Genomic DNA, 27,843 nt, shown 5'->3' on the forward strand with positions numbered 1-27,843 from the left:
GAAGGGGCCGGCGGGGGCAGCCGCCCTCGCCAGCGGCCGCTGCTCACCTGGTCCCAGCCGTGGCGGTCCGAAGGTGCTGCTGTCCCGGGCGGCCCCTGACAGTGGCAGCGGCGGCGGGCCCGCCGGGCACCGGGGCGGGCGGAATCGCCTCATCAGCCGGCGCCGTCATGTGACGAGAGTGCTCGGCCGCGTCGCACGGAGCGCCGCCGCCTCCCTCCATCTCTCTCTCCCTGCCTGCAGCCTCCTTCCATCCCTCCATCCCTCCTCCCCTCCCTCCCTGTCCGCCGCCGTCCCCCTGCACTGTCGGGGCAGGGCGAGCGCGTCGGGCTCGGTCAGCGGGGGGCGGGTGTGGGCAAATTGTGAGTTCGGCGGCGCCGGAGCGGGATGGGATGGGATGGGGTGGGGTGGGGTGGGGTGGGATGGGATGGGATGGGATGGGATGGGGTGGGATGGGATGGGATGGGATGGGATGGGGTGGGATGGGATGGGATGGGGTGGGATGGGATGGGATGGAGTGGGGTGGGTTCAGAGCCTGTCCGGGCGCTGCGGATCTGGGCCCCGCGGTGCGCCCTGCGGCGCCCGGGACCGGGGCGAACTCCAGGCGCCCGTTCTGGGCCAGAACATTTTTGGGACAGCTCGCTGTCACCTTGAATTTGTCGCAGTGGTTCGGAAAGTTTTTGGTGAAAAGTCAGGCCAGTTCAATAACTGCGCCCCATCCCGCTGGAAACATGTCAAGGAACAAAACTTTGACCAGGAAATGCAACCACAGCGTGGAAGCAAGTCCTTCAGCAATAAGTAAAGGAACAGAACTGTCTCGTTTCTATTTGCTATGAAAGTTTTCCTTGTTGCTGAAGTCCATTGCAGTCACTTTGTTTGTATTTTTAAAGTGACTCTTAAAAACACATGTTGTGAAGTGTTTTTGCTTTCCTTGCTCTCATCTCCCAATCGTGGTCACGATTGCTTCGGGATTTGCGACCGTTTCATTCTTCAGTAGTGCTCTTCAACTTTCCTGGTACAGAAGGTCACGCTTCCCTTGCCTGGTCACACAGGTCACTGTGTCAAACACAGTGTACATGCTGAAGATGAAGTCAATGCAATTTTTTTTTTCATTTCACAAAGCTGTGATAATTTAGATTTCATAAATTGAAAGGTAGGAGAGTATTCTTAAAAATACACAAATTAAACTATTAAAAACATGAACACAAAGCACTCTGAATGTGTCTGGCTTTGGTTTTACAGGTTATTCATGGCGCAGCTAGTTTCCTCATCAGGCTTTTTTGCTTAAAATAACCTAAAGATTAATGATTAGACTCGGACTGCAGGACCTGCTGCTCTGTTACATCCAGCTCCACAATGGTGGATTTTCTGGCTGAAAACAATCTGTGTGGTCAGGCAATTCTTCGGATTGTCTCCTGTGGAAATGCCATCATTGCAGAACTTCTGAGACTTTCCGAATTTATTCCTGGTGTTTTCAGGCTAAAGGACAAGGCTGATCAACAGAAGTATGGAGATATCATATTTGATTTCAGTTATTTTAAGGTAAGTCCTTTTATTGTTAAACTTCTTAAAGCATTGCTATCTCACATGAGGATGCTTCAGGTTATGAAATAGCCATTCCTGACTATTGTGTTTATTACAAGCATTCTTCAGAATTGACTATCATGACTTGATTAGTTTTTACTAAACAATTAACCAAATTGAGGTAGCAAGATGTTTGCATGGTAATGTTCTGCTTCTGAGCTGACTAGTGTTTTATATACATTTGATCGTATTCAGCCTCATCTTACTCATTTCAACAAGTGGAAACAGTCTAGGAAAGGTTCTGTGCTTAGAGCCCTTGGCAGGATAGGAGTGTAACCGGTACCTGCACTGAGAGTATCGGGGCAGGAAGGGGGTGGCAGTTCTAAGTGCATTCAAGAGCAGTCCCAAAATGTTTGATGAGTCATCTACCCTGTGACCTTTGATAGATACCAATTATACAAAATGTGAGTATTGATTGGATTCTGGGGAGGTGGTGGTGGTTGTTGTTGTTGTTATTTCTTCCTGCAGAATTACTGCATTATACTTTCACCAGCGGGTTTTGAGCCTGTGCAGTTAGTTGGTTGTTTTCCTTCAGAGCGGTACTGTGGGCACTATGCCCATCTTTCTTGGGTTATCTGTAGCTTATTCTTTACAGCCATGAAAAATGAGTTCTGCTTTCCTGTCTGACAGTGCTGTGATTGTTCATTTGCTGAACTTGTCATGTGTGCTGAATAAATAAATCAAGAATAGTATCCATGGAAAGCCCGTATTTCCTTTTTGAACTTTAGTTTCTTGCAGGACTAAGTTCTCTCTGTTGTTTTCCAGCATGCTTAAGAGGGAACTACAAGACTATCTAATCTGACTTTATTTTGATTGTACAGCACAAGAAATGTCAATAGTAAAGCAAGGGGAGGGACTTGCAAAGTTTTATTCTGTTTTATTTTAGTAAGAGTTGTAAATTTCAAGCACTAACTGTAAGCCTTGGATACTGAAAATCCTGAGAACAAATGATTTCACAATTACCCTTAGATCGAAGTGCTTGTTAGAAGTCTTTTTTTTTACACAAATTACTTGAAAACTTCAAAGCAGACAGCTATAATTGGTAAGAAATACAATAATCCTTAAAACTGTAGTATTTTTGAATGTTAAGGAAACATAACAGTTTTTCAGTTATAATCCCAAAAATCCAGAGAAGTCTTATTTATAAAGCTGAGATTAGTGAATTTACAGATATTTTTACTGCGAATGCACCACTTCTGTATTAATGATTCTTAGAATTACCTAATGCATAGAGAGATTTGAGATTTTGAAAGTTGAGACTGTTTACTTCATACATTTGAACTTCACAGGCAGTCTGGGGTCTGCTTTTATCCTTTGGTTTTTATAGGTATTTTGCGCAAAAGGAGAAGCAGAAAAGCATTCTTAAAAACTCAAAAAATTGTCAGCTGGGTATTTTCAATTAAATGTGAATAATATTTTCAATTAAACATTAACAGTATTTTCATTTAGATGGTGATGGCAAGACCAAATAGTAGTTATGAGAAATGTGACAGTGGTAAAGAGTTAGAAAAGTTGTATTATTGCTTTAAGGAAGTCAAGCTGTTCGTCCTAACCCTTTTTCTCTCACAATTGTTAATGACAGTTTCCGCCTTAATCTGAGGGACAAGTGCTGAGCTAGACCCCGAGTCTGTAAAACAGGTCTAATACTTTTAAGCAATTTGAATGTATCAGAAGGTACTAAGCTTTGTGAGCCCTCAATGTTATGGTTTCTATCTGAGAAATCGATCAGATCAAATGTGTAAAGAAAAAAATTCCCTCCAGGAGATAGTTAGCACAACAAAAAGCACCTGCTGGCTTCAGATGCATTAGGGCTTTCCCAAAAGCGTTGACTGTTCTTTTCCATTGGTTACATAGGATAAATCATTTTTAAAGTCATTGCAGATTGTAACAAAGTGTAAAACTTGTCTTTGTGGAATCAATATTGAATCATAAAGTAGCTTGGAAAACTGCAGATCCTTGTTTCAGCAAGAAATGTCAACTCTGTTTTGCACACAGTGGTGGTTGTACATGGTCTGTGTCCTATTGAAGAGAAGTCAAGTAGAGGTCAAAGTCAAATCGTGTCTCTAAAGATGAATTTCTTTTCTTAGGGGCCTGAGGCATGTGAAGGGAAACTGGAAGCCAAGCCTGAGTTACTGGATTTAGATGAAGAATTTCGTGAAAACAACATTGAAATTTTGACAAGATTTTATCTAGCTTTCCAGAGTGTACATAAATATATTGTGGACTTAAGCAGGTGTGGTACCTGAAATACATATGGATAACCTGGAGAACTGTAGTGAACATTGACTTTTACTCCTACTCTTCCCTACAAGCTTAATATGTGACTTGAAAACATTTAATCTCTCTACCTCATTTCCCCAATTGTAAGCTTGAGCTAGTTTTTCTTCCTTATCTTGGAGATTGTCCTGAAGATTTCTTTTTAGTAAAAGAAGGCTCCATATCATTAAGCTAAGTTTTTTGTAGTCTTGCAAAACAGAATATCAGATGTTTCTTTTTCTTTACCTTTCATTGGCATTATTTTCCTGAACTTAAGTTTTCAGTGGAGTTGCCAAATTCTCAAGTTTGCTATTCTGACCTGTAAAAAACAAAATGAAAGGTTCATTAATACTCTAAGGAAAAGTTCCTGAGAATCTTAAGCATGATAATTGGGTTTGTTATTGATCTTGTATGGAAATATTAAATATTTAACATTGTTTATTAATAAGTAGTATTAATGGAAAATCCTTTAATAGAAATAAATCTTCTGTTAATTAAGGTGAACATACTCTATTTCTAGCTCTGCCTTCCAAATTGCAATTGAGATCCATTTATGGTATTTCCAAGAGGTATTTTTGAGGTAACTTGAAAATATGACAGTTCTTCTAAATTTTTGCATGGAAGCCTTCTCAGGCTATTATCCATCTATAGCAAGATTAAGAGGATGAGCTATAAGTTACCAGATTCTTTTAGTGTCTTTCACATACACCATCAGGATATGAAAGGAGACTTTTGCCAACTGGTTGGCACTGGCTAGGAGTTCCAGTCCCTCATTTTATAGTAGAGCATCTCTTCTTCTTTGTCTGAGAAACTCCACTCTGCTTGTGCTAGGGAAATGTTCTGATGCATCTGTTGACTTTTAGAGAAAATTGAACAATTGAGTTCTAAGGACGTAGGGTTTGAGAGCAAAATAGTCAATGACCAACTTTTTGTCATGATTCCTAGATACTTAGATGACCTCAATGAAGGAATTTACATTCAGCAAACATTAGAAACAGTCCTCCTTAATGAAGATGGAAAACAGCTTCTAGTAAGTATGTAGTGTCAAACTAGACAAAGATTTAATTTTACCAAATGCATGGAAATGCTGTGACTCACTTCAAGGAAGACAAAGACCAAAACTCCTCAGTCTACCATTTTACATACTATGTTGAGTACATAGTTGACATTGAGCTAGTTTGCCAATATGTGGTTTTCTTTAAATGTTGCTACAGAACTGGGTTTATATGATTTCTTTCTTAATTGTTTCTCTTTCCAAACAGTGTGAAGCGCTGTATTTATATGGAGTCATGCTACTGGTCATTGACCAGAAGATTGAAGGAGAGGTCAGAGAAAGAATGCTGGTTTCCTACTACAGATACAGGTAGTGTATGTAGGTATGCAGAAGCACTCAGGGCTGAAAAGCTGTAGCATGTAGTATATTCGGTAACCTTGGTTACTGAATTAAGATAAATGACCTTTTTCATCACCTGACTGTATACAGATATTTCGGCAGAGCTCTCTGAATATCAGTAAAGCTCTTTACTTTAGCTGTTTGCAGCTTTAGTTCAGAAACAAGCAGCAGATTTTTCATTCTGTTACAGTAGACATTTGAAGTCCACAAATGAACTTTCAGCAAAACCTTTAAGGCTGCATGTGCTGGCTATCAAAGTATCATAGGTTCCCAAATGTGCAAGGAAACCTTCTGAAAAGTCCTAAGTATCCAGATGACAGATGTATTGCAAGTCGGACTTCCTGTAGTTACAGTGCTTGATTGAGTAAATCAGTGAGTCTTCCAGGGGAGTTGACAGCATCATGGTATGACAGTTGCGGTCTCAAAAGGTATCAGTGCAAACCCTTTCACACATATAAAAAAGGAGGTATCCTATTCCAATGCTGCTTTGACTGTGTTTATGCCTCTCAGTATATAATGAGAGATTTCTTCACTCTGGAATGCAGAAGTGGATCGACAAGGGGAATTCAGAAATGGGGAGGGAAAAGTAAAAGTTAAAAAAGGAACACAAACTCCTCCTCTGAATATAAAGCTCCTTGTTTCTGTCTCTGAGTAAAGTTCAATTTTCTGTTCGTGTTTTGTGTGCTGATCTGGAATTTCAGTAAGGACATTTATCAGTGGCTTCCTGTAACATGGTAAACATTATATCCATGGAGTAAACGACCAAAAATCTCCCAGACCTTAGTGTCTGTTAATTTTCTTGTGAGAAGGACGTGGTTACAAGGAGTGGGAGGACAGGAAATTATTAGGTCATATAGTTTGTATTTTTGTTCCTTTCTTTTGTAAAACAGTGCAGCTCGATCTTCTGCTGATTCCAACTTAGATGATATTTGTAAATTGCTTCGAAGCACTGGATACTCAAGCCAACCTGGAGCTAAAAGACCTCCAAACTACCCCGAGAGTTACTTCAGCAGAGTTCCCATAAGTGAAACATTCATCAGCATGGTGATCGGCCGCCTGCGGTCAGATGACATTTATAACCAGGTAAGTCACTCGGAGATAGAAGAGGGGTCTAAAGGGGAATATCAAATTCATTCTCAGGTTAGTTACTCAGCCATGACGTGCAGAAAAAAATAAATCACAGAGGTTATAAGGGAACTCTTGAGATCAGCCAGTCTGACCCCCTGGCAGTTAAAATTATCTGCATACTAATCACCTCTTTCTTTGATTAAATTAATCCTTGTTTCTGCCTGAGATGAATTAAACATACCCAGTCCTTGTAAAATACTTATTTCTGACTCTTCTCCTTTCAAATGATCTTATGCTCTTTGGTTCATTCCTCCTTTGAGTCATTTACTATACTTATACATTTCTTACTATAACCTGTTAAAGGTAGCAGGCATCTACACAGTCAACTTTTATATTGTGGAAATGTGTCTGGTAAATATACTGCATGTGTGTAAGCATGTCCAGTTTACCTAAATATCCTCGTTGCCTCCTAGTGTCTATACGCTGTACTCTTTAATGTGCCCCATAATACTTTCAGGTGGCTTATGTTGCACTATGTTTTGTTCAGTTTTGTTTTGTTCCCTTTTTCTAGGTTTCAGCATATCCATTGCCAGAACACCGCAGCACCGCCCTGGCTACTCAGGCTGCTATGCTCTATGTGATACTGTATTTTGACCCTTCTATTCTTCACACTCAACAAGCAAAAATGAGAGAGATAGTGGATAAATACTTTCCAGATAATTGGGTAAAAATTAATTCTGTTTTAAAACTGTTCCCTGGATTTAATGTTACAGGAACGATTTTAATTATTGTTACAGTATGCATTATAGAAAATAGTAATATCCCAAAACTAGAATGAGTTCTTCTCTGTGGAAGTTTTACTGTGTTCAGAGTGAAGCAGTCTGAATCAAACATTCTGGATAAGCACAGAAGGCTGTCCTCTGAAAATATCATTTATCACCTTAAATGCTTTAATCAACTACACTCTAATACCATCATGATAAAGTGAGTCATAGAAAAATGTGTGCTGGAAGGGATTTTAGGCATCTTTTAGTCCAGCCTCCTTCTCAAACCAGTGCTGACTTCAAAGATAAATCAGGCTCTTCAGGCCTTTTCCAGTTAGTTTTGAAAATATCTAAGGTGAAGACTAGGGCCTCTCTGGACACCTGTGTCTGTGCTTAATCACTCTCATGGTGAAGAATTTCTTCAGTCTGTACAACTGGAATTTCCCCTGTTGTAGCTTGTGGCTGTTGCCTCTTGTCTTTTCAGTGCATGTGTCTGAGATGGGTCTGGCTCTGTCTTATTCATAACTTCCCTTTAGGCAGTGGGAGACAACAGTCAGATCCCTTAGTCATCTTTCTTCCAGCTTAAGCAAGCCCAGCTCCCATAGCTTCTACTAACATACTGGGTCCCCATAGGTGCCTTAGTGGATTTCTGTTCAATTCATTCCAGTTTGTCCATGTCTGTGTCATATGGAGGAGCCCAAATCAGGACACGTTACTCTGTGACCTCATGAGAGCTGACTGGAGGAAAAGACTCACTTCTGGTGGCTGCAGTCTGGCTGGCAGAGCCCAGTGTACGATTACTTTTTGCTGTCATAAGGCTGCATGTCTCATTCATGTTTGGTTTGTCCACCAGGACACTTAGGTCCTTTTCTGCGGAATTGTTACATAGGCAGCCAGTTCCCAGATTATGCTGTTGCAAGGCTTTGGATTTTGTATTTATCATTACTGAACTTCATGTGGTTTCAGCTGGTGAATTCTATCAGCCTGTCAAGGATGCTCTGGAGGACAGTCTTGCTCTCCAACAAATCATCCCACACTGATGTTACTTGAAAACTTGTTTAAGGATTAATGCCATGCCATTGTCCAAATAACTTAGAGGCCAAAACAGTCACTATGTGTGATTCTATAGACCTTTCCAGATGCAGTGATCAAAATGGAATTACTGTGTGTCAGTACTGAGATTTAGGATTTCCATCCAGAATCTCTAGTCTGCAAAAAACTGCTACTGAAATAGGCTGGCATGTAAGAATAGAGTCCCTAGGTAGTCTGTATCAAAGGCAGTCAGACTTAAAAAAGAAACTGTACATTAATTTGTGTATTTATATTTGTTTCAAATTGTATTCTTCTGTACCATAAGTGGAAAAGTGAAGAAAGGAGGGAAGAAACTGCTGCAGGTGGCTATTTTGGTAGATATCAGAACCCCTCCATTTCTGAAAAACTGCAAACTTATTTTTAGAAATGAGGACTTGCCATTGTGAATTTTTGATTATGCCAGCATTTTTATTAACTTGAGTTCACAGTATATATTGATATTGTTAGGCAACACCTATCTTCTTGTGGTCAGATACGGATGAGTTAGCTGCATTGCACAGAATACTTGACTCCTAGGCTGAATTCAAATAGTTGTTAGCAGTTGGAGTGTAGCCTTTCAGGGAACTGTCATCTACAGGAAAGAATGAGCTTCACTTCAACAGTATGAGAAGGATCTTCATATCAGCAGACCAGTGTCCCATTTGCTTCTACTTGACACTGTCAGAAGAGCTCAAAGGTTGACAGTGTCTCCATCAATGTGATCACTTCTGGATGGAGGGGTATTGGAGCAATAGAGTGACAAAGCTCGTAATGCCACAGCTCTGTATATCCTTCATTTGTCAGTAACCCAAGTCTTCCATTTTTAAGCAATTATCTTACAAACGCTTGTTAGTCAATCACAATTCTGCATTTGTAATCACTCTTAAACTTGTGCTAGGGGTCTGAAATCAGTTCCTCTTTGCTCCTTAAAAATTGCACTGTGTAATCATAATTTCCTTCTGTTTCTGTCACTGTGGAAGATGCCTTGCATTTCAATTTAGTCCTTTGGGCATCCTCATAGTAGGATTAATTCAGATGATTTTTCCCTTCCTGTCATAGTTGTTTCCCCAGTTTCTTTCGTCAGTCTTCTTTAGAGCATCATGGAAATGAAAACTAAGTCATAGGTTCATGGGGGGGGGGAATAGAGGATCATATATACTGACTGAAGGAACTGTCAGCTTGTTTTCAGAACTAAGCCTCTAATTAACTGTCTGTGCCTCTTATTTCAAAGAAAAGTCTTGATTTCCAGAGGTAGTAGAGCAAAAAGTACAGCTACCAAAAAAGTTCAGTTATCTCTTGTTTATACCCACAGCATATCCTTTTCTGTTATACTGCTAAATGAAAACTATGTATTTTTATTAATATAAATGCAACTTCTTGTTTTCTGCTTCCAATTTAAGGTCATTAGCATTTACATGGGAATCACTGTAAATCTAGCAGAAGCATGGGAACCCTACAAAGCTGCTAAAACTGCCCTCAACTACACACTGGATCTTTCAAATGTCAAAGAGCAGGTACATAAGTCAGAATTAAGTATTTTTAGCAAGATGCAAACTGTGTGGGCATCCCAGGTATATTCTGTGATGTCAATAATGCATGTGTCTTTTCCTCTTGCATACAACTCTTTGCACTGCATTCAAGTGCAATACTTTGAGTACATAACTTTGAGCTAAAGATACTTGAAAGTTTCAAAATCTGGTCTTCCTAGCCCTGCTTTTTTCACTTCCTCTTACAGTGTTTTGTTTACCCTAAACGTTTCAATGTTGTGACTTGACTGAACAGCTGCCAGCACTCGTTACCATGCTGTTCAGTACTGGGGTGCCCTAAGCTGACTGTAGTGTTTGCTCTTGCATAGAGCACAGTTTTGGCAGTCACACATTTATGCTGACGGAGTGAAGCACTCAGTTTTACGTGGGGCCACTTAAGCAATAATGTGGAAAAGCATCTGATTTAAAAGAATGATACTGGAATGTTCTATGATACAATGCAGTTAAGGGTTTTCTTAAGTGAAATAATTTTTTCCATGCCTGAAAAACAGTGAGTAATATTGTGTTGGCTGATTATTTGCTTGATCAACTAATCAGTTGACTGATAATAGCTAAATCATAGAATCATGGAATATGTTGAGTTGGAAGGGACCCACAAGGATCATCAAGTCAAACTCCTGGCCTTGCACAGGACAACCCAAGAATCACACCATGACCCTGAGACTATCATCCAAACACTTCTTGAACTCTGTCAGGGTTGGTGCTGGGACCAGTTCCCTGTGGAGTCTGCTCCAGTGCTCAGCCACCTTCTGGGTGAAGAACCTTTTCCTGATATCCAAGCTAAACCTCCCTCAATTCAGCTTCATGATATTCCAAGTCCTGTCACTAGTCACAAGAGTGAAGGAATCAGTAGTCTCCTCTTCTTCAGGCTGAAAAGACCAAGTGCCCTCAGCCGCTCCTCAACACAGCTTCCCCTCAAGGCCCTTCACCATCTTCGTTACCCTCCTTTGGACACTCTCCAATAGCTTAATGTTTTTCTTATACTGTGGTGACCAAAACTGCCACAATATTGAAGGTGAGGCCACCCCAGTGGAGAGCAGAGCAGGACAATCCCCTCCCTCGACTTTTCTGTGCTTTCAGACAGCTTCTAGACAGGTGCCTAACATCTTGCAAATAATTCCTTTCTCTTTCCCAACCCTAATATGGCCCCTTGCAAATTTTAGATGTTCCTCTACAGCTTTCCAGTCATGTCAATTATCCCACGCCCATTCATCGGAGAACTTAGGACTTGGACTTATTTCATGGTTTTGTAAGTAGTAAGGGATATCATTTGCCATCCTACGAACTACAGCAATTTGTCATGAATGGGTGTTTTAAAGTCGTTTTAAGAAAGGTGTCAGCAAAAACGGATGTAATATAAAAGCATTGATAAAGTTGGTTGGCGAGGTTCACTCTACTTACTAAATGATTAAAGCACACCAAGAAAAAACAAACAAAACCCCAAAGTCAATCAATCCAAGCAGAAATAAAACCAAAACTATCTCAGTGGAGGGCCACAGCTCCCACTGTGCATCATGATGCCACCTTCCCCACTCTATGCCCCCACCAGGACACCAATCACTCCTGCCCTGACATTTAATTTATAAAAAGTATTTCCATTCTGTGATAGATTTTTGTTGTTGTTCTTTCCCATTAGGCAATAAAATACTATTACCATTTTTTAGGACTAACTCCTCGAGAGTACATAGGTGAATATAGAAAGTTTACAAGTCTGCATTTTTGAAACATTATGCTTCCTGTGTAGGCTCTTTCAAGTTTTTCTTGAATCCTTCGTCATGCAGTTGCAATGTATGATATTACCTACTAGTAGTGATGCAATTTTTATAGCACTTTTTTGATCTGTGTGCCGTTTGAGTTCTCAGGAACGTCATATATTCCATTTGGGGCAAGGATTATACTGATGCAAGCTTTGTGTGTTTTAAGGCAAGCAGATACGCTGCAGTCACCGAGCGAGTGCACACGCAGGTGCAGCAGTTTCTCAAGGAGGGCTGTCTAAGGGAAGAGCTGGTGCTGGACAATATTCCCAAGCTGCTGAATTGCCTGCGAGACTGCAATGTAGCAATCCGCTGGCTGATGCTCCACACTGCAGACACAGGTGAGACTTTGTGCTGCACCTGTTGCAGAGCTGTCAGTCCTGCTGTACTGGTGCTTCATGTCAGGTCTTGAGGGGAGTTCAGCATGTGCTGCTGTTGAAGTCAGCAGTTTCATCTGCTGTTTGCAAATGATTGTTGGTCTTTTGCTAACAGTCTCCTAAAGTCTTGGCTGAAACACCACATGTGCATTTCCTCAGTTCTTGTGAGCCAGACATAGGTATAAAAATTAGTAGAAGTCATGATCCTGATGAACAATAGTCTGCAGAAAAAGTCTGGGAACATCTTCCTCAAAGTTTACCTAGCTCCTAAAGGAAAGCAGTAGCCAACTTCTTAAAATCTTAGTAATTAACAGGTTAAAAACAAGGGAGTTATTCTGTTGAACTGAAATTCAACTGAATCTGTTGATGTGAGTTTGGGTCTGTAAACTTACCTATTTAGACATTCCCTTGGCTGAATGCTTGTGCTGCTGTCTTTGAGGCTTCTTGGTGTGCGAGAGGACTTCTGTTACACCTCCAAACACCTTTTGTGATGGTTTTAGAAATACTGATCTCTGGACTTCTCAGTCAGGTGGACTAGATTCACATAGCTGCAGAAGCCTGCAGAAGTTTTAAGAAGGCTGAAGCACCACAGAAACCTTAATTATATCCTGTTCTAAGGAAGGGTTGTACAAGGGCAGTGACACCCATGTGAATGGAGAGCAAGTGGGGACTTACATATCAGAGCAAAATACTTTTGCTTTCAAGCTATTAGAATCTCTTTACAAATTGAAAGCTTGGCCAAATTCTGCAACAATGGAGAAATGTTGTCTTTCCATTTTCAGCTTGTGATCCAAATAACAAACGTCTCCGTCAGATAAAGGATCAAATTCTAACAGACTCAAGGTACAATTCCAGGATCCTTTTCCAGCTTCTTCTGGATACAGCTCAATTTGAATTCATTTTGAAAGAGGTAATGTGCTGCTGCCTTTTTCACATTTTCCCCTGAATGGCAGAACAGAGCAGTAGATTCAATAGTGCATTTACTGCACAGTCCACGCACATAAAGAATGACTATTTTGATTTGTTAATTGTGAGACTCCCATAGAAGATTACAAAATACTGTTGCTCAGAAGTAACTTTTGCAGCCTTCTCAATAGTTGGCAGGTTTCATTCTTACTCAGTGTGTTTATATTTACTCAGGATTTTGCATGAACATCCTGACAACAGGCATAATAAAGTCTGTTGAGGAAGATGTGTAAGCTTTTATCCTGCCATACTTCTCTCTTTCAGGCTTTCTTTAAACAGAGACAAAAGCCTATGTAGATTAAGTATAGGCTACTAAGGAAACTCTTACACTTATGTATGAAATTCTGATGTCTCTGAAAGATTGCTCATTAGTGCTCTGGTACAATCTGGTAGTATATTTAAGAGTATGCTTAACCTCATGTCCATGCTGTTTTGAATTGGCTTTTCCTGCATAGGCTGAGATGACTATGGGAAGTAGAAGTCAACATTAGATGAGAGTCTTCTAAAATCTCTAAGCTGAAAAAATTACTGGATATTTTGAAAAGTGACTAAAAATCAAAAAATCTGCATTGTACTGTTTTATAAAATTTAGTATAACTTCTGTCACTGTATGCCCATTACACTGTCTGTATCTCTTACTTATTTTTAATTTTGTATTTAATATCCTGTCAAGATCTTGAGGTTATGTAGTAATTAGTAATCACTAAGTCAGTTCCATCTGTTTTCAGTATTTTATTTCATCTATTGTGACATGCCTTCTTACCAGTTTTGTAAACCAAATGCTTTGTTTTTCAACAGATGTTCAAACAGATGCTGTCAGAAAAACAAGCGAAATGGGAGAACTATAAAAAAGAAGGATCTGAAAGGATGACTGAGCTTGCTGATGTCTTCTCAGGAGTTAAACCTCTTACTAGAGTGGAGAAAAATGGTAATTATTAAAAACTAAACTGTGGGGGAAATATTAATTTTGGTTTATATTTGCAAAAGAAAATACATGAGGCTAATACTGATAATAAGAACAATTTTCATGTCCCTCAGCCACCACAGAGGTCTTTTACTTGCTATCTTCTTTAGATTTTCAGCATATATTCCATGTGTAAGTGATATTTAGGTACCTCATATTTAGATGGCCCTATTTTTAAAAGTATTTTTTATCCCTTTGTTTAGATAGGCTGGCTAAAACTAAAAAATACCAGCTCACTTTTCTGTATATGATGGAGTTCACATTACTGTGTTTTCTATGTACAAAGGAGTGAGAAGATCATGCCCATTAAATATAGGGGTGGTTTAACCTCTCCTCTCATTCTTTCCCTGGCTATAACCTGGACTTCAAGTGTATCAGCATCTTTTCAAACCTTATTTTACTTCTCTACACTGCATGGTATTCTCCAAGTTCTCCAAGGGCTTAAAGTTGAATCTATACTTCTTTCCAAATCCCTTGCTCAGTTTTTTGAAGCATCTTTGGTTTTTTCTCTTGAACTGGTGTAGAAATATGAATTGTAAATCACTTTCTCATTTGTTCAGGAATATGGCATAAAGTGTTCAGTGTAAGGGAGACATTTGTGATCAATCCAAAACAACAGAGCTTAGAATACAGGCAATTTTTTCATTTGCTTCCAGTTAAAAGCAGAATCACCTCACTGAAATATTTCCGTTTATCTTTTTGATGTTAGCAAACTTGTATCTAAAACATAGAAGCTGCAACAACCAAGGCAGTTAACACTGTAAAACAGTTAATAAAACAGAAATTTATGTTTTAAAGTGCTTTATCATATTTGTAAAGATTTTTTAGTGCCCATTTATGTTGGTAGGTTTTTTTAATGTTGTATGTAAAATTTACCAAAGTGTTTGCCACTTTACGAGCCTACATGTTGAAAGACTAGAAATGTACCAGTGAAATTAAAACTTTTAAAAATAATATTCTACATGTATAGCTTGTTTGTTTGTTTTGACTAGCAAGTTCCCTGCTTATCATACATGCAGAGATTTGATTAAATGTTTCTTTTTCCTACATAGAAAATCTTCAGGCTTGGTTCAGAGAAATCTCCAAGCAAATAATGTCTCTAAACTACGATGATTCCACTGCAGCAGGCAGAAAAACTGTGCAGCTAATACAGGCTCTGGAGGAGGTATGGCAGAGACATTTTGAGATAAATGATCTCATCCTGAAACAACAGAATATTTTTACACGTGCACTGACTTCCAACAGCAGAGATACCAAACAGATCTGAGTTTTAACAATTGTTTAAGTCCATTAGGTCTTTGCAGTTATATATCTACAGTAAGCAGAAGTTTCATGTAGACCTTGGGATTGTAAAATAAGGGATATAGTATGAAAAGTCATGCCACCTGTAGCTGAGGGTAAGTAGGGTTTTTCAAAGAAATTAATTCAGATTTAAACATTATTTGGCAACATTACTCATTTTTTAGAATTTCTAAAAATAAATTCATTTGAAGCTAGAAAGGGTAATTTGAAAGGCAAAATAAAAATATCCATAATTTTTTGTGTACATTTCTTCTACTTCCAGGTTATAGAAGAGTACTCTGTATGATGTTTCACAGTACAGCTCCTTGAGTAACTTTGTGAAATTTATTATTTAATACACTGCAAAACAGGCCAGGATTTGTTAAGTTTCTTACTGCAATAACATCCTGAAGGGATATGTTAATTTTAATGTTTGTATTGCTGTCCTTAAAGATAAATAGAAAACAAAAAAGAGTCCTTTTATGGATTTTGTTTGTTTGTTTTTTAAATTTAGGTCCAAGAGTTTCACCAGCTGGAAAGTAACCTCCAAGTTTGCCAGTTTCTGGCTGACACACGGAAATTTCTGCATCAGATGATCCGAACCATCAACATTAAGGAAGAGGTCTTGATCACCATGCAGATAGTTGGTGATCTTTCTTATGCTTGGCAATTAATTGACAGGTATGTTAGCAGGACCTTTTTCTTCCTGTCAGTCACCATTTGCAAAACTTATGGGAAATAACATGCATAAATATAATTAATACTATAAAATTTCCAATTTAAAAACAGCCTTGAAATCTCGTTCTATGAGTATATTGAACTCTCATCAGCCTGGATAGGAGATAACAGCCATCCTTGTCATTTTGTTAGCTGCAGGTTAAGTGATAGTGTAACTTTCTACTGTCTATCCTGTTCTAACCATAACAGCTTTGTTAACCTTCTGTCTCCAACCTCTAGTCTAATTAAGTGTTCTCCAAAATACTGGAGGTCATATTTTGACCAAAAACGAACAAGGAAAGACAAATGTTCAAGAGCTCCTTTTCCACGGTGTGTTTTTGCTGAGCTGCTACTTCATTACCCTGGTTGTTAACACTCCCTGATGCCCTCTTCTTTTGCCCCACCTACCCCTTTATCATACAGGGTTTTTCTAACCAGTATCTCTTCAAACAAAAATCCTCCTTTAGTGAAGTTGTTTAGTCTGTACCATTTCTGCATTACACTGGTGACATATGATTTAACAGTTGACAATAAGTGTTTCAGGGGAAGAAGCTGATTTGTTTTGTTTGTTTCCTACCCCAGCTTTACGTCTATTATGCAGGAAAGCATAAGAGTCAGTCCATCTATGGTAACTAAACTCAGAGCCACATTCCTAAAGGTAAGTATGAACAATACTGAATGTAATTGAACACTGCAGGTCCATTCAAGAGGTTTGTTAAAAAGGCCTTAAGGCTCTTAAAATCACAGAATAGTCAAAACTTCCTTTTACCAGCATTTTCTATATCCAGTTTTTTTAGACAGTATTGAATTAACTCAGGGTTAAAGAGAGTACAACCAAGTTATGCATGGCTTTTTATGCAACCACTTATATTGCTGCTGTTAGGCAAATAAGTCTCATTGTCCAGGCTCTACTCGTTACAGTTATTTGCTGGAGACATTGGTACAGAGGTGGGATCCTCTGCATGTGGATCATTACAGAAGTTATGTTGGCTGTGCCCTTTGTCTGTCATGATGAAGCTCTGGCATCAAATGTAAAACTACAACAAGAATTTCTCATGTGGCTGTTAAGATTAAAAAAAAAAAAACAAGAGGAAAGTAACCTTATGGACTGTTGGACTTTCTTTACTTTTAACAATTTTTTTTTTCTATTGGAAAACCTGATGTAACAGTGCTCTTTAGGAACAATCTAGTGCTTTGAGTTAAGAGCCTGACCAAGAAAATTCATTATCTACATTAAAAAAACAAACACATGAAGTTAAAATACTAACTTTATTTCTAGCTTGCTTCTGCACTTGATTTGCCTCTTCTCCGCATCAATCAAGCAAACAGTCCCGATCTCCTCAGCGTGTCACAGTATTATTCTGGCGAGTTGGTTTCCTATGTAAGAAAGGTAGGTGTTTAAAAGGCATAATTGCCTTGTTCTCTAATTGCTTTTTCTTAATTGAAGATTACTTTTTAATGAGAGTATACTGACTGTGTTTGTTTCTTCTCTCATTTACAAAGGTTCTACAGATAATTCCAGAAAGCATGTTTACATCTCTTCTCAAAATTATAAAGCTTCAGACTCATGATATTAGTGAAGTGCCTACTCGCCTGGATAAGGACAAGTTACGAGATTATGCTCAGCTTGGACCACGATATGAGGTGCAGTTAAAACAGGGAATTCTGAAAAAGCAAACCTTATAGGTGGCCAACTTCAACCTAAGTTTAAATATATATACAGCGCCATAGAGTTATACTTCAACAGTGAAGTTGGATTTGTTGACTAAGAGTTAAAATTGACTAGTGTTATCGTGAGCATACCTTAGGTTTCATGAGGACAGAGGAGTAACTTTTGCACTACTATTTGTAAAAGTTTAAACTTCTGATCTTTTAGAAAAGGGGAGGAAAACTAAATAAATTTATAAATGAGCATAAAGATATTTTTATTTATTAGAGGGGAGGAAATTCTAAAAACCTGACTCTGAAATGAAGCCCTCCAGATCAGGTATGCTTGTTCCGAGAAAAGAAGATCAAAGACTGAATGAGCCAGCAAGGTTGAGTTTTTTGCTGCCCTCAGATGAGAAGAGAGAAAGAGGCACATTGATTTGATCAGATAAAGCTGCTATTGCTTATTTTGTCTATGGGATTTTTGCTGCCCTGTTAACAGTCTGGAAGAGTGAGCAAACTTTATAATTACTTGGTTTTATTTTAAGTAGAGAAAAAATTGAGTAGACCAGTAAGTCTTTCCCTCAAAGAATCTTATGAGCAGTTAAAATGCTAGCTTTTCCCAGCAGTGTTAACTTGTTAGGTGTTTTATGCAAAGAAGCTGTGATTTCTGATTAAGCTGATGTTCAGACATGAACACTAGGTTTAGACTCCTCCATTACACTTTGTAAAGTCAGTCTGGTTTTTGTATGGGTAGGAATGGAGGAGGAGATAGTATTCAGTAATGGTTTATTTTGAGGAAAAAAAGGGAAAACACCTTATACAACAGCTTTTCACTTTTGATTTCTGTAGAACTGTGGGTCTGAACTGTGTAGTCTCTTCTGTATTGTAAATACCTGGAAGGCAAAAGACTGGCTTGTCTGTACTCTGAGCATAAGGATACTTTTAATTGTAAAATTTAAGTGAATGTACTACTGTGTTAGATCAGTGCAAATACTGGACTCACTGTGGTAGGAGGCTTTATTATGGAATAACTACTGTGAGCTGTGTTCCTGTCCTTCACAAAGGTACCCTCTAAGAGTTTTGTCCATGACATTTTGTACGCATGAGATATAGGTGGTCTTCCCTCCCATAATCTTTCTGAATCCTTTGAGAGATACATTCTTTCCTACTGGTAACACACCTATATTTATCTAATTAAAAGAAAGGTAATTATTGTACTATAAGTAAGTCTAGAACAAGATGTAAAATTGGAAGTACATCATGCAAATTATTTAAAATAGGAAGCTACCATTGGGAAAGACAGATTTTTTTTTAGAGTAATTATTTAAATCTATTGAATCGCTTCAATAAATGGTGTTTTCTCTTTCTATTAAAGGTTGCCAAGCTAACCCATGCGATTTCCATCTTCACTGAAGGAATCCTCATGATGAAAACTACTTTAGTTGGTATCATCAAGGTAATGATCCATTATTCCAGTAGGAAAAAGTCGTTTGGTGGCAATTAGCACTTTAGCACAGATTTCAGCACAATGTATGAGACCTTGAGGAAAGATAAAAAGACAAGAAAATATAAGTTTGCATACAGATTTTCAAACAGTGATGCCTAAATTGGCAGCCAGATAAGAACTAAGGTTTAAGGTTGTCGAGAACCCACAGTCCCCATTGTAAATAGATTCATCCACCTTAGTTGGTGATCTTTGGGGGGTTTTTCTAACTGGAAAGTTTTTTTGAAGAGCTGTTTCTTCTACTGGTATAAACTGCCCTTCCTACATTAAGCCTACATTGATGCCTCTTTGAGGACCAGAAGCAGGTATTCTTGAAGAAACATACACTTCTTAATGCATACTGACTTCTTAGAATTATACAACATTCTCAGTGGAGCATGAACAAAGGTTGGATATGAGAACTGCAAACCTTTGCCATTCAACTTAAATTTTTATTTAGTAGAAGTATATAAATTTTTATTCTTTGGACAAGCTCTGGTGGGAAAGTGCATCTGTTAGCAAGGCTTTCGTATTTATTAAAAGTGTTTGTAACTTTCTTGGTACAAACTAAATCCATTATATTTTTTATACCTTTGTGACTCTAAGAAAAATATTTCTTTTACTTAGGTGGACCCAAAACAGTTACTAGAGGATGGAATAAGGAAGGAGCTGGTAAAAAGGGTGGCCCTGGCTCTTCACAGGGGCCTCATCTTTAATCCTAGAGCCAAGGTGTGTTAGAGCTTGATTTGATTTTAATTTTTTATGTATCTTGGGTGTGCAAGGACCTCTTTTATTATACTGCCTTCTAGAAAATAATTTGTGCTTTTCTATACAGATTTCCTTTTTCTAAAAAAGTACACATTTCAATTTGTACAGATTATTTGGAATGCCTTATTTGATGTTCAAATGAGTTTATAAACTGTTAAGAGTAAATAGAATTAAAAATCATATTTTTATTCCAAAACGTCCTGTCAATTCAGAATTCACAGTTCTGCCTTTGACTGTCATGACTCATACATATGCCAGGTAAACAAAGAAAGGCAGTGGTAAAATAAGGAGTGTGACTCCTGTACAGATTGTTGACACTCCCAGATCAATCATTGGTACCACTAAAGCCAAAAATAAACATTAAAAGCATGGGGAAAAAATATTTAGTACAAATTACTTCAGATACCAAACAAACTTTGATAAATTTCTCAGTGCTTTTCAGCTCTGGATGAAGCATTGTGAAATGCTCTAGAGGTTGTTCTGTCAGGGCATTTAGAAGCCTTTTACATTTTCTTTGAATTCTACCTGTTCTCAGTTTTGGTTTTATCTTTTTGTTGTTTTGTTTATCCATAGCCAAGTGAACTCATGCCCAAACTGAAAGAAATGGCAGCTACAATGGACGGGTTCCATCGATCATTTGAATATATCCAGGATTACGTCAATATATATGGTTTAAAAATTTGGCAAGAGGAAGTATCTCGTATTATTAACTACAACGTGGAACAGGAGTGCAATAACTTCTTAAGAACAAAGGTCCAGTTCAAACCCAAAACCAACTAAAAAGTTTATAAATGTCTTTCTATTTGGCTGTTAGAGCCTCTGGCAGATGGAGCATATGCACCCATTGTGCACAGTTCATACTGTTGTGACTTCAAGTAATGTTCTAATTACTGTGTAAAACATCTGCCCCCACCTTATTTTGAAATATTTCAGCATCCCCTCTGCATTAGTTGCACACAAGAAGAGGAAAGTACCCCAACCAGAATATTTTAATATCTTTTAGTCATAAGACTCATTCTTGTCTTTGCATCATTCTGTTGCAAATTACTCTAAAACTTATTTTTCAGATTCAAGACTGGCAAAGCATATACCAGTCTACTCATATTCCTATACCAAAATTCACACCTGTGGATGAATCTGTAACATTTATTGGTCGGCTCTGCAGAGAAATCCTGAGAATCACAGACCCAAAGTAAGTACTGTGTGTCACAAGCTTGTATTACATCACTATGGATTGTACTGCTCCAATTCCACCATGTACAAACCAAATATACAACAAATAGTTTTTCGTTAGCTGTCATATGACCCTCTTTGTCCAAAACCACAGTCACCCAGTCCATCCTGTACATTTTAAATATTAGTCAAGAAAATTTGTGATTTTAGCCTAAGAAGGAAAAAAAGCCAGTCTGAGTTTAAGAAGCACTTGGACAAGGTAATGGTCAAGAATCACACATGGTGTAATTCTTCAGGTGTCCTGCACAGGACCAGAAGTTGGACTTGATGGTCCTGATGGTTCACTTCCCACAGTATATTCTGTGATTCTGTGAAATGGAAGAGAGAGAAACCAGGGAAGGATTACAGAACCCTTGCAGAGAGAGGAATAACTAAACATCCCCTGAGATACTGGGAGATTCTTTCTCATATGGCTGACTAGGATAACTCATTGCTCACATTATCACAAAAACTGTCTGCAGCTGATTCTGAAGTAGTTGTTTGTTTATTTTTTCCTCAGAATCACGTGTTACATTGACCAAATGAACACCTGGTATGATATCAAGACTCATCAGGAAGTAACCAATAGTCGTCTCTTCTCAGAGATCCAAGATACTTTGGGTACCTTTGGTCTCAATGGCTTAGACAGGCTGCTGTGTTTCATGATTGTAAAGGAGCTGCAGGTAATTTCTGAACTTCAGTTTCTCAAGGTCATGATGCTTTTATTGTTTAATAACTTCTAGTGAAATTAAAAACTCTGTTAATTACTGAATTGGTAAACTGAAATCCAAAGCATTTGAAAATGGGTGTTCGAACACACAGAAAAGAATTTCAGTTACAGATAGAATTATGGAAGCTGGTGCTCTTAAGTAAATAGTGCTGTGTAATGCCAGGTTGTGTGTTACAGGATGCTTTTTGAAAGTGTACACTGTGTGTGTACTTAGAAGTTGATCTCAGGTCAACTTCTATTCTTCTGTCTAGATATCAACAACAATTAGGTGGTTTGGATCTACCATGGTATAAGAACGGTGTCAATTCTATGTAGTGACTGTTTCCCTAATTACCTCTATGTGAAACCAAGTTTTTTTGTTTCCTGAGGAGAATCCAGTTCTAGCCTGGTTAGAGATTTTAAGGAAAATAAGTATCAGTGAAGACAGTTTTGCCTGAAAAATTGAATCAATAGTTTTCCACAGTGGGTATTACATGTTGATGAGGGGAATCTTCTAATTGTCCTAACATTGATTAACATAACTCCAAAAAGAACAGAGTTTAACTGCAGAATTCCTCAACTCTAGTTCTGTGGAAATAGTCTTTCCCTGCTGTTAAACAATGTGGCTCTTGTGCCATCAAGATTAATCATACAGTGCATGTGTGAGGATTTTACTTACTTATTTCTTTCTTTTATTTAGAATTTCCTCAGTATGTTTCAGAAAAATATATTGCGTGACAGGGCAGTACAGGATACCTTAAAAGCACTTATGAGTGCTGTCAGTCCCCTTAAAGGAATTATAGGTAAGTGCTTACTGGTTAAGATAGAAGAAAGCAGTTGTCTTTGGACACTTGCATTTATTGCTCTTATTCTTTTTTTAATGCCTCACCCTTTTGCTTTTCTCAGCAAATTCAAACAAGGTTTATTCTGCAGCAGTTGCAAAAACACAGAAGATCTGGACAGCATATTTAGACTCCATAATGAAGGTAGGTTTATGTAACTTAATCCTACGCAGAATTCACTCCAGGCTCTTTGATTATATTTGGCCCCTCGATTCAGGAAGGACATTGAAGTGCTGGATCAAGTCCAGAGAAAGGGCAACAGAGCTGATGAAGGGTCTGGACCACAAGTCCTATGAGGAGCAGCTGAGGGAGTTGGGCTTGTTTAGCCTGGAGAAAAGGAGGCTCAAGGGTGATGTTATCACTCTCTACAACCACCTGAAAGGAGGTGGTAGCCAGGTGGGGGTCAGTTCTTCTCCCAAGCAACAAGTGACAGAACAAGGGGACATAGTCTCAGGCTGTGCCAAGGAGGGTCAGGCTGGCCCTTAGGAGGAATTTTTTCACAGAAAGCGTGATTAAAGATTGGAATGGACTGCCCAGGGAGGTGCTGGAGTCTCCATCCCTGGAGGTATTTAAGGAAAGACTGGCACTTGGTGCTGTGGTTTAGTTGACATGGCTGTATTCAGCTATAGGTTCAACTTGATGATCTTAGAGTTCTTTTCCAACCTAATTGATTCTGTGATACTTTAATCTGCTTATTTTACAATTTGTATTGTGTTGATTTTGAATTGAGTAGCATCACAAGTGAAGCAGGCCTGGGTCGGCAAGAGCTCCTGAGCTTCATTTATATCGGCAGCTCATACTCCAGAAAGTGCTTCATAAGGAGCATCACTGAGATTCATAAGGAATAGTTCACCAAAAACAGAGTCTGGCACCAGAGATCTGATTTGGGAAGACCAAGTTAATGTTCAGTATCAGGAGCTCTGAGACTCCCCACAGTGCCTTGTGACCATGATGTGCCCAGGGCTGAAGTTTGGAGCAGTAGCATTTCCCAGACTTGCCCTGTTCCCACAGAGGGCATTGTACCATGCTGAAGATTCAAACAAACCCTTAACCTGGCTCTTTATTTTGTCTCTGTAATTATACTTTGGGACCAGCATTTTTCAGACTGCTCTGATTGTTTGTTTATGTTACTGGAGGGAAGAGGTAAGGTTAGGGAAGGGGAGGGTTGACTACCATGAGCCTCTCTGGTGGTTTTTGCCCCTGCCATGCTGATCCTAAGGTTTAGGGAGAAGTGGGGAACAGAGTACAAGTGTTTTCACTTACCAATGAAAAACAAGTAACTGGGTTTTTTATACACATTACCGTTTCTGTGCACTTTTCACATAGCCTGTATTTGCTACCAGGAACTGTGTGTAAATCTCCAGTGCTGTGACTCGTCTCTCCTTTGAGTGCCCCACACAGCTGGGGTCGGTCAGGTCTGACTGCAGGTGGGCTGAATCAGTGCCTGATACCAAAATGAGGGAGCAGATCCAACCATGATGTCTGTCTGTGCTCTGGGCAGCTCTACAAAGGCTGTTTAGGTGTAATGAGAACTTCTTGTAATCTGCTTAACTGTAAATTGCTACTCATTAAGTTTTTCCTTACTTTGACTTTACTCTTCCTTGACTGCCTTCAGTATAACACCCCACCCTTTTTGTGTTTGTTTCAACAGGTTGGTCAGATGCAGATTTTAAGACGACAGATTACCAATGAATTAAATTATTCCTGCAGATTTGACTCCAAGCATTTGGCTGCTGCTTTGGAAAATCTCAATAAGTAAGGAGCAAAATGTGCTGAAGAGCTGTATGTATCACTGAGATGTAAATGTTATCAGCCCAGCAATCCTTAAAATCTAAATCACAGCAAAATGTGGAGTCTGATTGTATGCATGTTTTTGTTGATGAGTATTTGAATTTTAACACAACAAAAACATTAAACATAAATAATATCTGGGCAAGTAATTAGTTTGAACATGCATCTTCTAATGGCATTTGGTTATACCTGGTTTTGAGGTCATATTTAGATGAGAAGAAGGAACAGTGAAAATGTGGGTGCTGATTTGGAAACAAATATGATGTTTGTAAAAAGATACTCTGAAAAAGGTGTTTTACTCTTACTTGTAACAATTTACAGGTTTTGTGTCTTTGAAGTTTTTACATTAATATAACATGGCATTATGGAAGGTTTATTTGGGGATAATTTCAAAAAATATTTAATATAATAAATCTATTTGCCTTTTAGAGCAATACTGGCTGACATTGAAGCACATTATCAGAACCCATCACTACCTTATCCTAAAGAAGACAACACTCTTTTGTATGAAATCACAGCTTATCTGGAAGCTGCTGGCATTCACAATCCATTAAATAAGGTCAGGCATACATTCTGGTGCTTGGTGCACTTTGCTTTTTTCTATTTTATTGATTATTAACTGAGAAAAAAATAACATGTAAAAGAACTGTGCTGTTCTTTTTTTTTAATTTCCCCTCAGATCTACATAACAACAAAACGTCTGCCATACTTTCCCACTGTCAACTTCCTATTCCTCATTTCCCAGTTTCCAAAACTTCAGTACAACAGAAATTTAGGTAATGTATAAACTGTTGTTTGTCTAAATCTAATGAAATCCTGTGTGAAATTATCTGTAGAGAAGATAGTGAAATTACCTCCATAGAAAATACAGTTTCTGACTTCAGTCCATCATGTTGAGACAGTTTTGTTATAATATTGAAGCCAAATACAATGTAGTAGGAAAGAGAATCCAAATTCCTGAGTTTCTCATTCTGTCCTATGCCTTATTAATATCATTAAGTCATTTGCCATGGAAGACATTACATTAGTTTTGAATTTTGAATTTTTATGTGTGGGCAAGTAAAAGGGGAAACACAGCAAAGAAGTAATGAAGAGTATGTTATATAAGTGTGCTGTAAGAATATGTTCTGTTTTATAAATGTGTATTTTTGTGGGTTCTTTCTGTGCAGGAGTGGTGTGCAAGCGGCCAGCTGATCAAATTGACTGGCTTCCTTTGGTTCTGGGGCTCCTTACCCTGTTGAAACAGTTTCACTCAAGATACACAGAACAATTTTTGGCTCTGATCGGTCAGTTTATTCGTTCAACAATGGAACAGTGCACAAGGTATCCATGTTTTACTTTTTACCTAAGTATCACCTCTGTGAAGAGAGCTTCAGTAGTATTATCACTGCTTTTGCAGTATTTTTTTTTTTGTAGCAGAGTACAGTTGACATTTGCAGCCTTTCAGTACTTGAAGGGAGCTTATAAAAAAGATGGAGGGGGTCTTTTTACATGCAGAGGACAAGAGGGAATGGTTTTAAACTAAAAGAGGGGAGATTTAGATTAGATGTTAGGAGGAACTTCTTTCTCATGAAGGTGGTGAGGCACTGGAACAGGTTACCCAGAGAAGTTGTGGGTGCCTCATCCCAGGAAGTGTTCAGGGCCTGGTTGGATGGGACTCTGACCAGCCTGGTCTAGTAGAAGGTGTCCCTTTTCCACACCTAGTGGTAAGGGAGGCTGGCATTTTCAGGTAATTTTATCCAAATAACTGCTCAATTAGTAAGAATGTGATCTCCACGGTCGTTTAATTTTAGCCAGAAGATTCCAGAAATGCCTGCTGATGTAGTGGGTGCCCTCATGTTCCTGGAAGATTACATTCGCTACACAAAGTTACCAAGAAAGGTGAGAAAAAATTCCATGTCTCTAAATATGCCCCCAGAATACCCCAGCCATTTGCCCTGGAACAAGAGCAGGGAATGTATGGTCCCACTCCACTACAACCAATGAGGGGATCTGGCCAGGGAGAGGGCTCCCCACACCTTCCAGTTTTACTGCACTGGAGTGGCCTAACAAGTAACAGGTCAGGGCCCTGCTGATGCAGAACCAGCCCTGATGCGTAGAGATCAGTCCTGTTACCACAGGAATAAATAGATGAGTATTAATAAATAAAGGATTTCAGCTTTGTGCAGTTTTAGAACAAGTCTGTTTAAATTAAACTTCAGTATACATTGCTGGGGGCTGTTGGGAGGAAGAAAAATGAAATTTCTAAGATATTGCCAAGTAATGATAAACTTAGCGGTATTCCAAACACAGGGCAAAAAGCTAATTAGCAAGTCTGAATTTTGATGAAACACTATATCCAGCCTGTTTTTGACTTCCTCCGGAAGCCTTACTTCCCAGGCAGCTTCCCTATCTCTTATGTAAGAGAAGTTTCTTATACAAGTTCTTTTAGAACTTCTCTTATGCGAGAGAAGTTCTAAAAGTCTCGACTTGTAGAGACTTTATTTCAGGGTTAAATGCAACTTAACCACGTTTGAAGATGATTTATTTTTTTTATGTGGTATTAAAAATAAGTCATAATCGCATTTGCTGCATATAGGCTGTACTTTAGGTGTTCTTGAATAAGCCATTTCCCAGCTAATACTCACAATGAAGAGAGTGAGATTCTTCCAGTCTCCACTTCCCAGCCCACAGTCAGTGTAGTAGAAGGTCAGTCTGATTGTAGCTGGTGCCTGTCCAGCTCCCACTCCAGCCTGGTGCTGTGTGGAGACAGCAGAGAGGGTGACAGCATTCCTCCAGTCTTACACAGTACCTGTGGTTTTCGCACTTCCTCACAGGATGTGCTGTTTCTTCCTTGCTTTGTTCACCAAGCACATCCTAACACCGAGGTGGCTCAGGTCAGTATTGTGTGTGCTTGAGTCATAGATTAGATGTGCTTGTTAATGGATGAAAGGATAATGCAAATGCCTAACTGTGTCTTCCTATGTCCCTCAGGTTGTTGAAGCACACGTGCCAAGCTTCATTTTTGATGAATTCAGAACTGTTCTATGAATATGGAGAAGGACTAAGTCATTCCCCCAAAACCTGAAGTGAGGAGTTGAGGCCTGGGCATGAGACAAGTACAGCTGTTCAGAACTGTGTCTTTTCTGTGCTTTAAGGCAGTGCCTGCAGCTGTCTCTATGAAATGTAACCATTGGCATTTCATAACCCTTGGTTGAATCTTGACATCATACGCAGTGTGTATCTCCTCCAAACAGTTGTACATTTTGTACTGCGCGTTATAAATGCTGCATGCAATTGTTTACATATAAATCATTTAGGTTTTTTGTTCTGAAGAATTATTTGTGGAAGTTTGATTTTTATATCAGAAATGAATGATGAAATTGAAAATAAAGGTGTTGGATAGTTTGCCAGGACTGATGAATCCAAAGTGTGAATTTTTGTTTTAAAAGAACCACAGCTGAGAATGCGTATACAGTGAAAAGAGGTTTGATGTCTGCCTATGTACTATAAACAGTTAATTTTCTTCTTTAGAGGACAGAAAAATAATTAAATATCCATAGCTGAAAAGTCCTGTCAGGCTACTTAAAGGCACAAATATTAGTGCAACTGTAACGTGACAAATGTGGACAAAGTGTTTATTCACATAAGTTTCAGTCTTGGTATGTGT

The 27,843-nt window shown here is 38.8% G+C and overlaps 2 protein-coding genes across 5 annotated transcripts in view; one reads left to right on the forward strand and one right to left on the reverse strand.

The window, feature by feature from the left end:
- NSMCE2 (NSE2 (MMS21) homolog, SMC5-SMC6 complex SUMO ligase) overlaps positions 1 to 163 on the reverse strand; it is a 130,150-nt gene extending 129,987 nt beyond the window's left edge. For 2 of the 4 annotated variants that reach the window (XM_032688725.1, XM_032688698.1), the window contains exon 1: positions 48 to 148. The gene's annotated coding sequence lies outside the window, so the exon portion shown is untranslated. Of the gene's footprint in view, positions 1 to 47 lie in introns of all 4 variants that reach the window. The other 2 variants (XM_032688733.1, XM_032688708.1) reach the window with 2 other exon arrangements.
- Positions 164 to 27,597, forward strand: WASHC5 (WASH complex subunit 5). The gene is made up of 29 exons (XM_032688689.1): positions 164 to 359; positions 1,240 to 1,539; positions 3,669 to 3,814; positions 4,783 to 4,867; positions 5,100 to 5,200; positions 6,121 to 6,313; positions 6,870 to 7,022; positions 9,534 to 9,647; positions 11,604 to 11,775; positions 12,594 to 12,721; positions 13,576 to 13,705; positions 14,794 to 14,906; positions 15,537 to 15,703; positions 16,322 to 16,397; positions 17,019 to 17,129; positions 17,243 to 17,383; positions 18,765 to 18,845; positions 19,500 to 19,601; positions 20,214 to 20,393; positions 20,708 to 20,832; positions 21,373 to 21,535; positions 22,262 to 22,364; positions 22,468 to 22,547; positions 24,055 to 24,158; positions 24,624 to 24,753; positions 24,874 to 24,970; positions 25,364 to 25,517; positions 25,988 to 26,075; positions 27,168 to 27,597. Exons 2-29 carry the CDS (start codon positions 1,354 to 1,356, stop codon positions 27,222 to 27,224), a joined length of 3,480 nt encoding a protein of 1,159 aa, XP_032544580.1. The 5' UTR covers positions 164 to 359; positions 1,240 to 1,353; the 3' UTR covers positions 27,225 to 27,597.
- The last annotated feature ends 246 nt before the right edge of the window (positions 27,598 to 27,843 follow it).

This window comes from Chiroxiphia lanceolata, chromosome 1 (genome assembly GCF_009829145.1).
Source record: "Chiroxiphia lanceolata isolate bChiLan1 chromosome 1, bChiLan1.pri, whole genome shotgun sequence".
NCBI lineage: Eukaryota > Metazoa > Chordata > Aves > Passeriformes > Pipridae > Chiroxiphia > Chiroxiphia lanceolata.

Excerpts from the sequence above, each read along its gene's own strand:
- WASHC5 (XM_032688689.1), top strand. The coding sequence starts at position 1,354 with ATGGTGGATTTTCTGGCTGAAAACAATCTGTGTGGTCAGGCAATTCTT. Across the intron at positions 13,706-14,793 it reads TACTAGAGTGGAGAAAAATG|AAAATCTTCAGGCTTGGTTC; the intron begins GTAATTATTAAA and ends TTTCCTACATAG. Across the intron at positions 17,384-18,764 it reads AGCTTGGACCACGATATGAG|GTTGCCAAGCTAACCCATGC; the intron begins GTGCAGTTAAAA and ends TTTCTATTAAAG.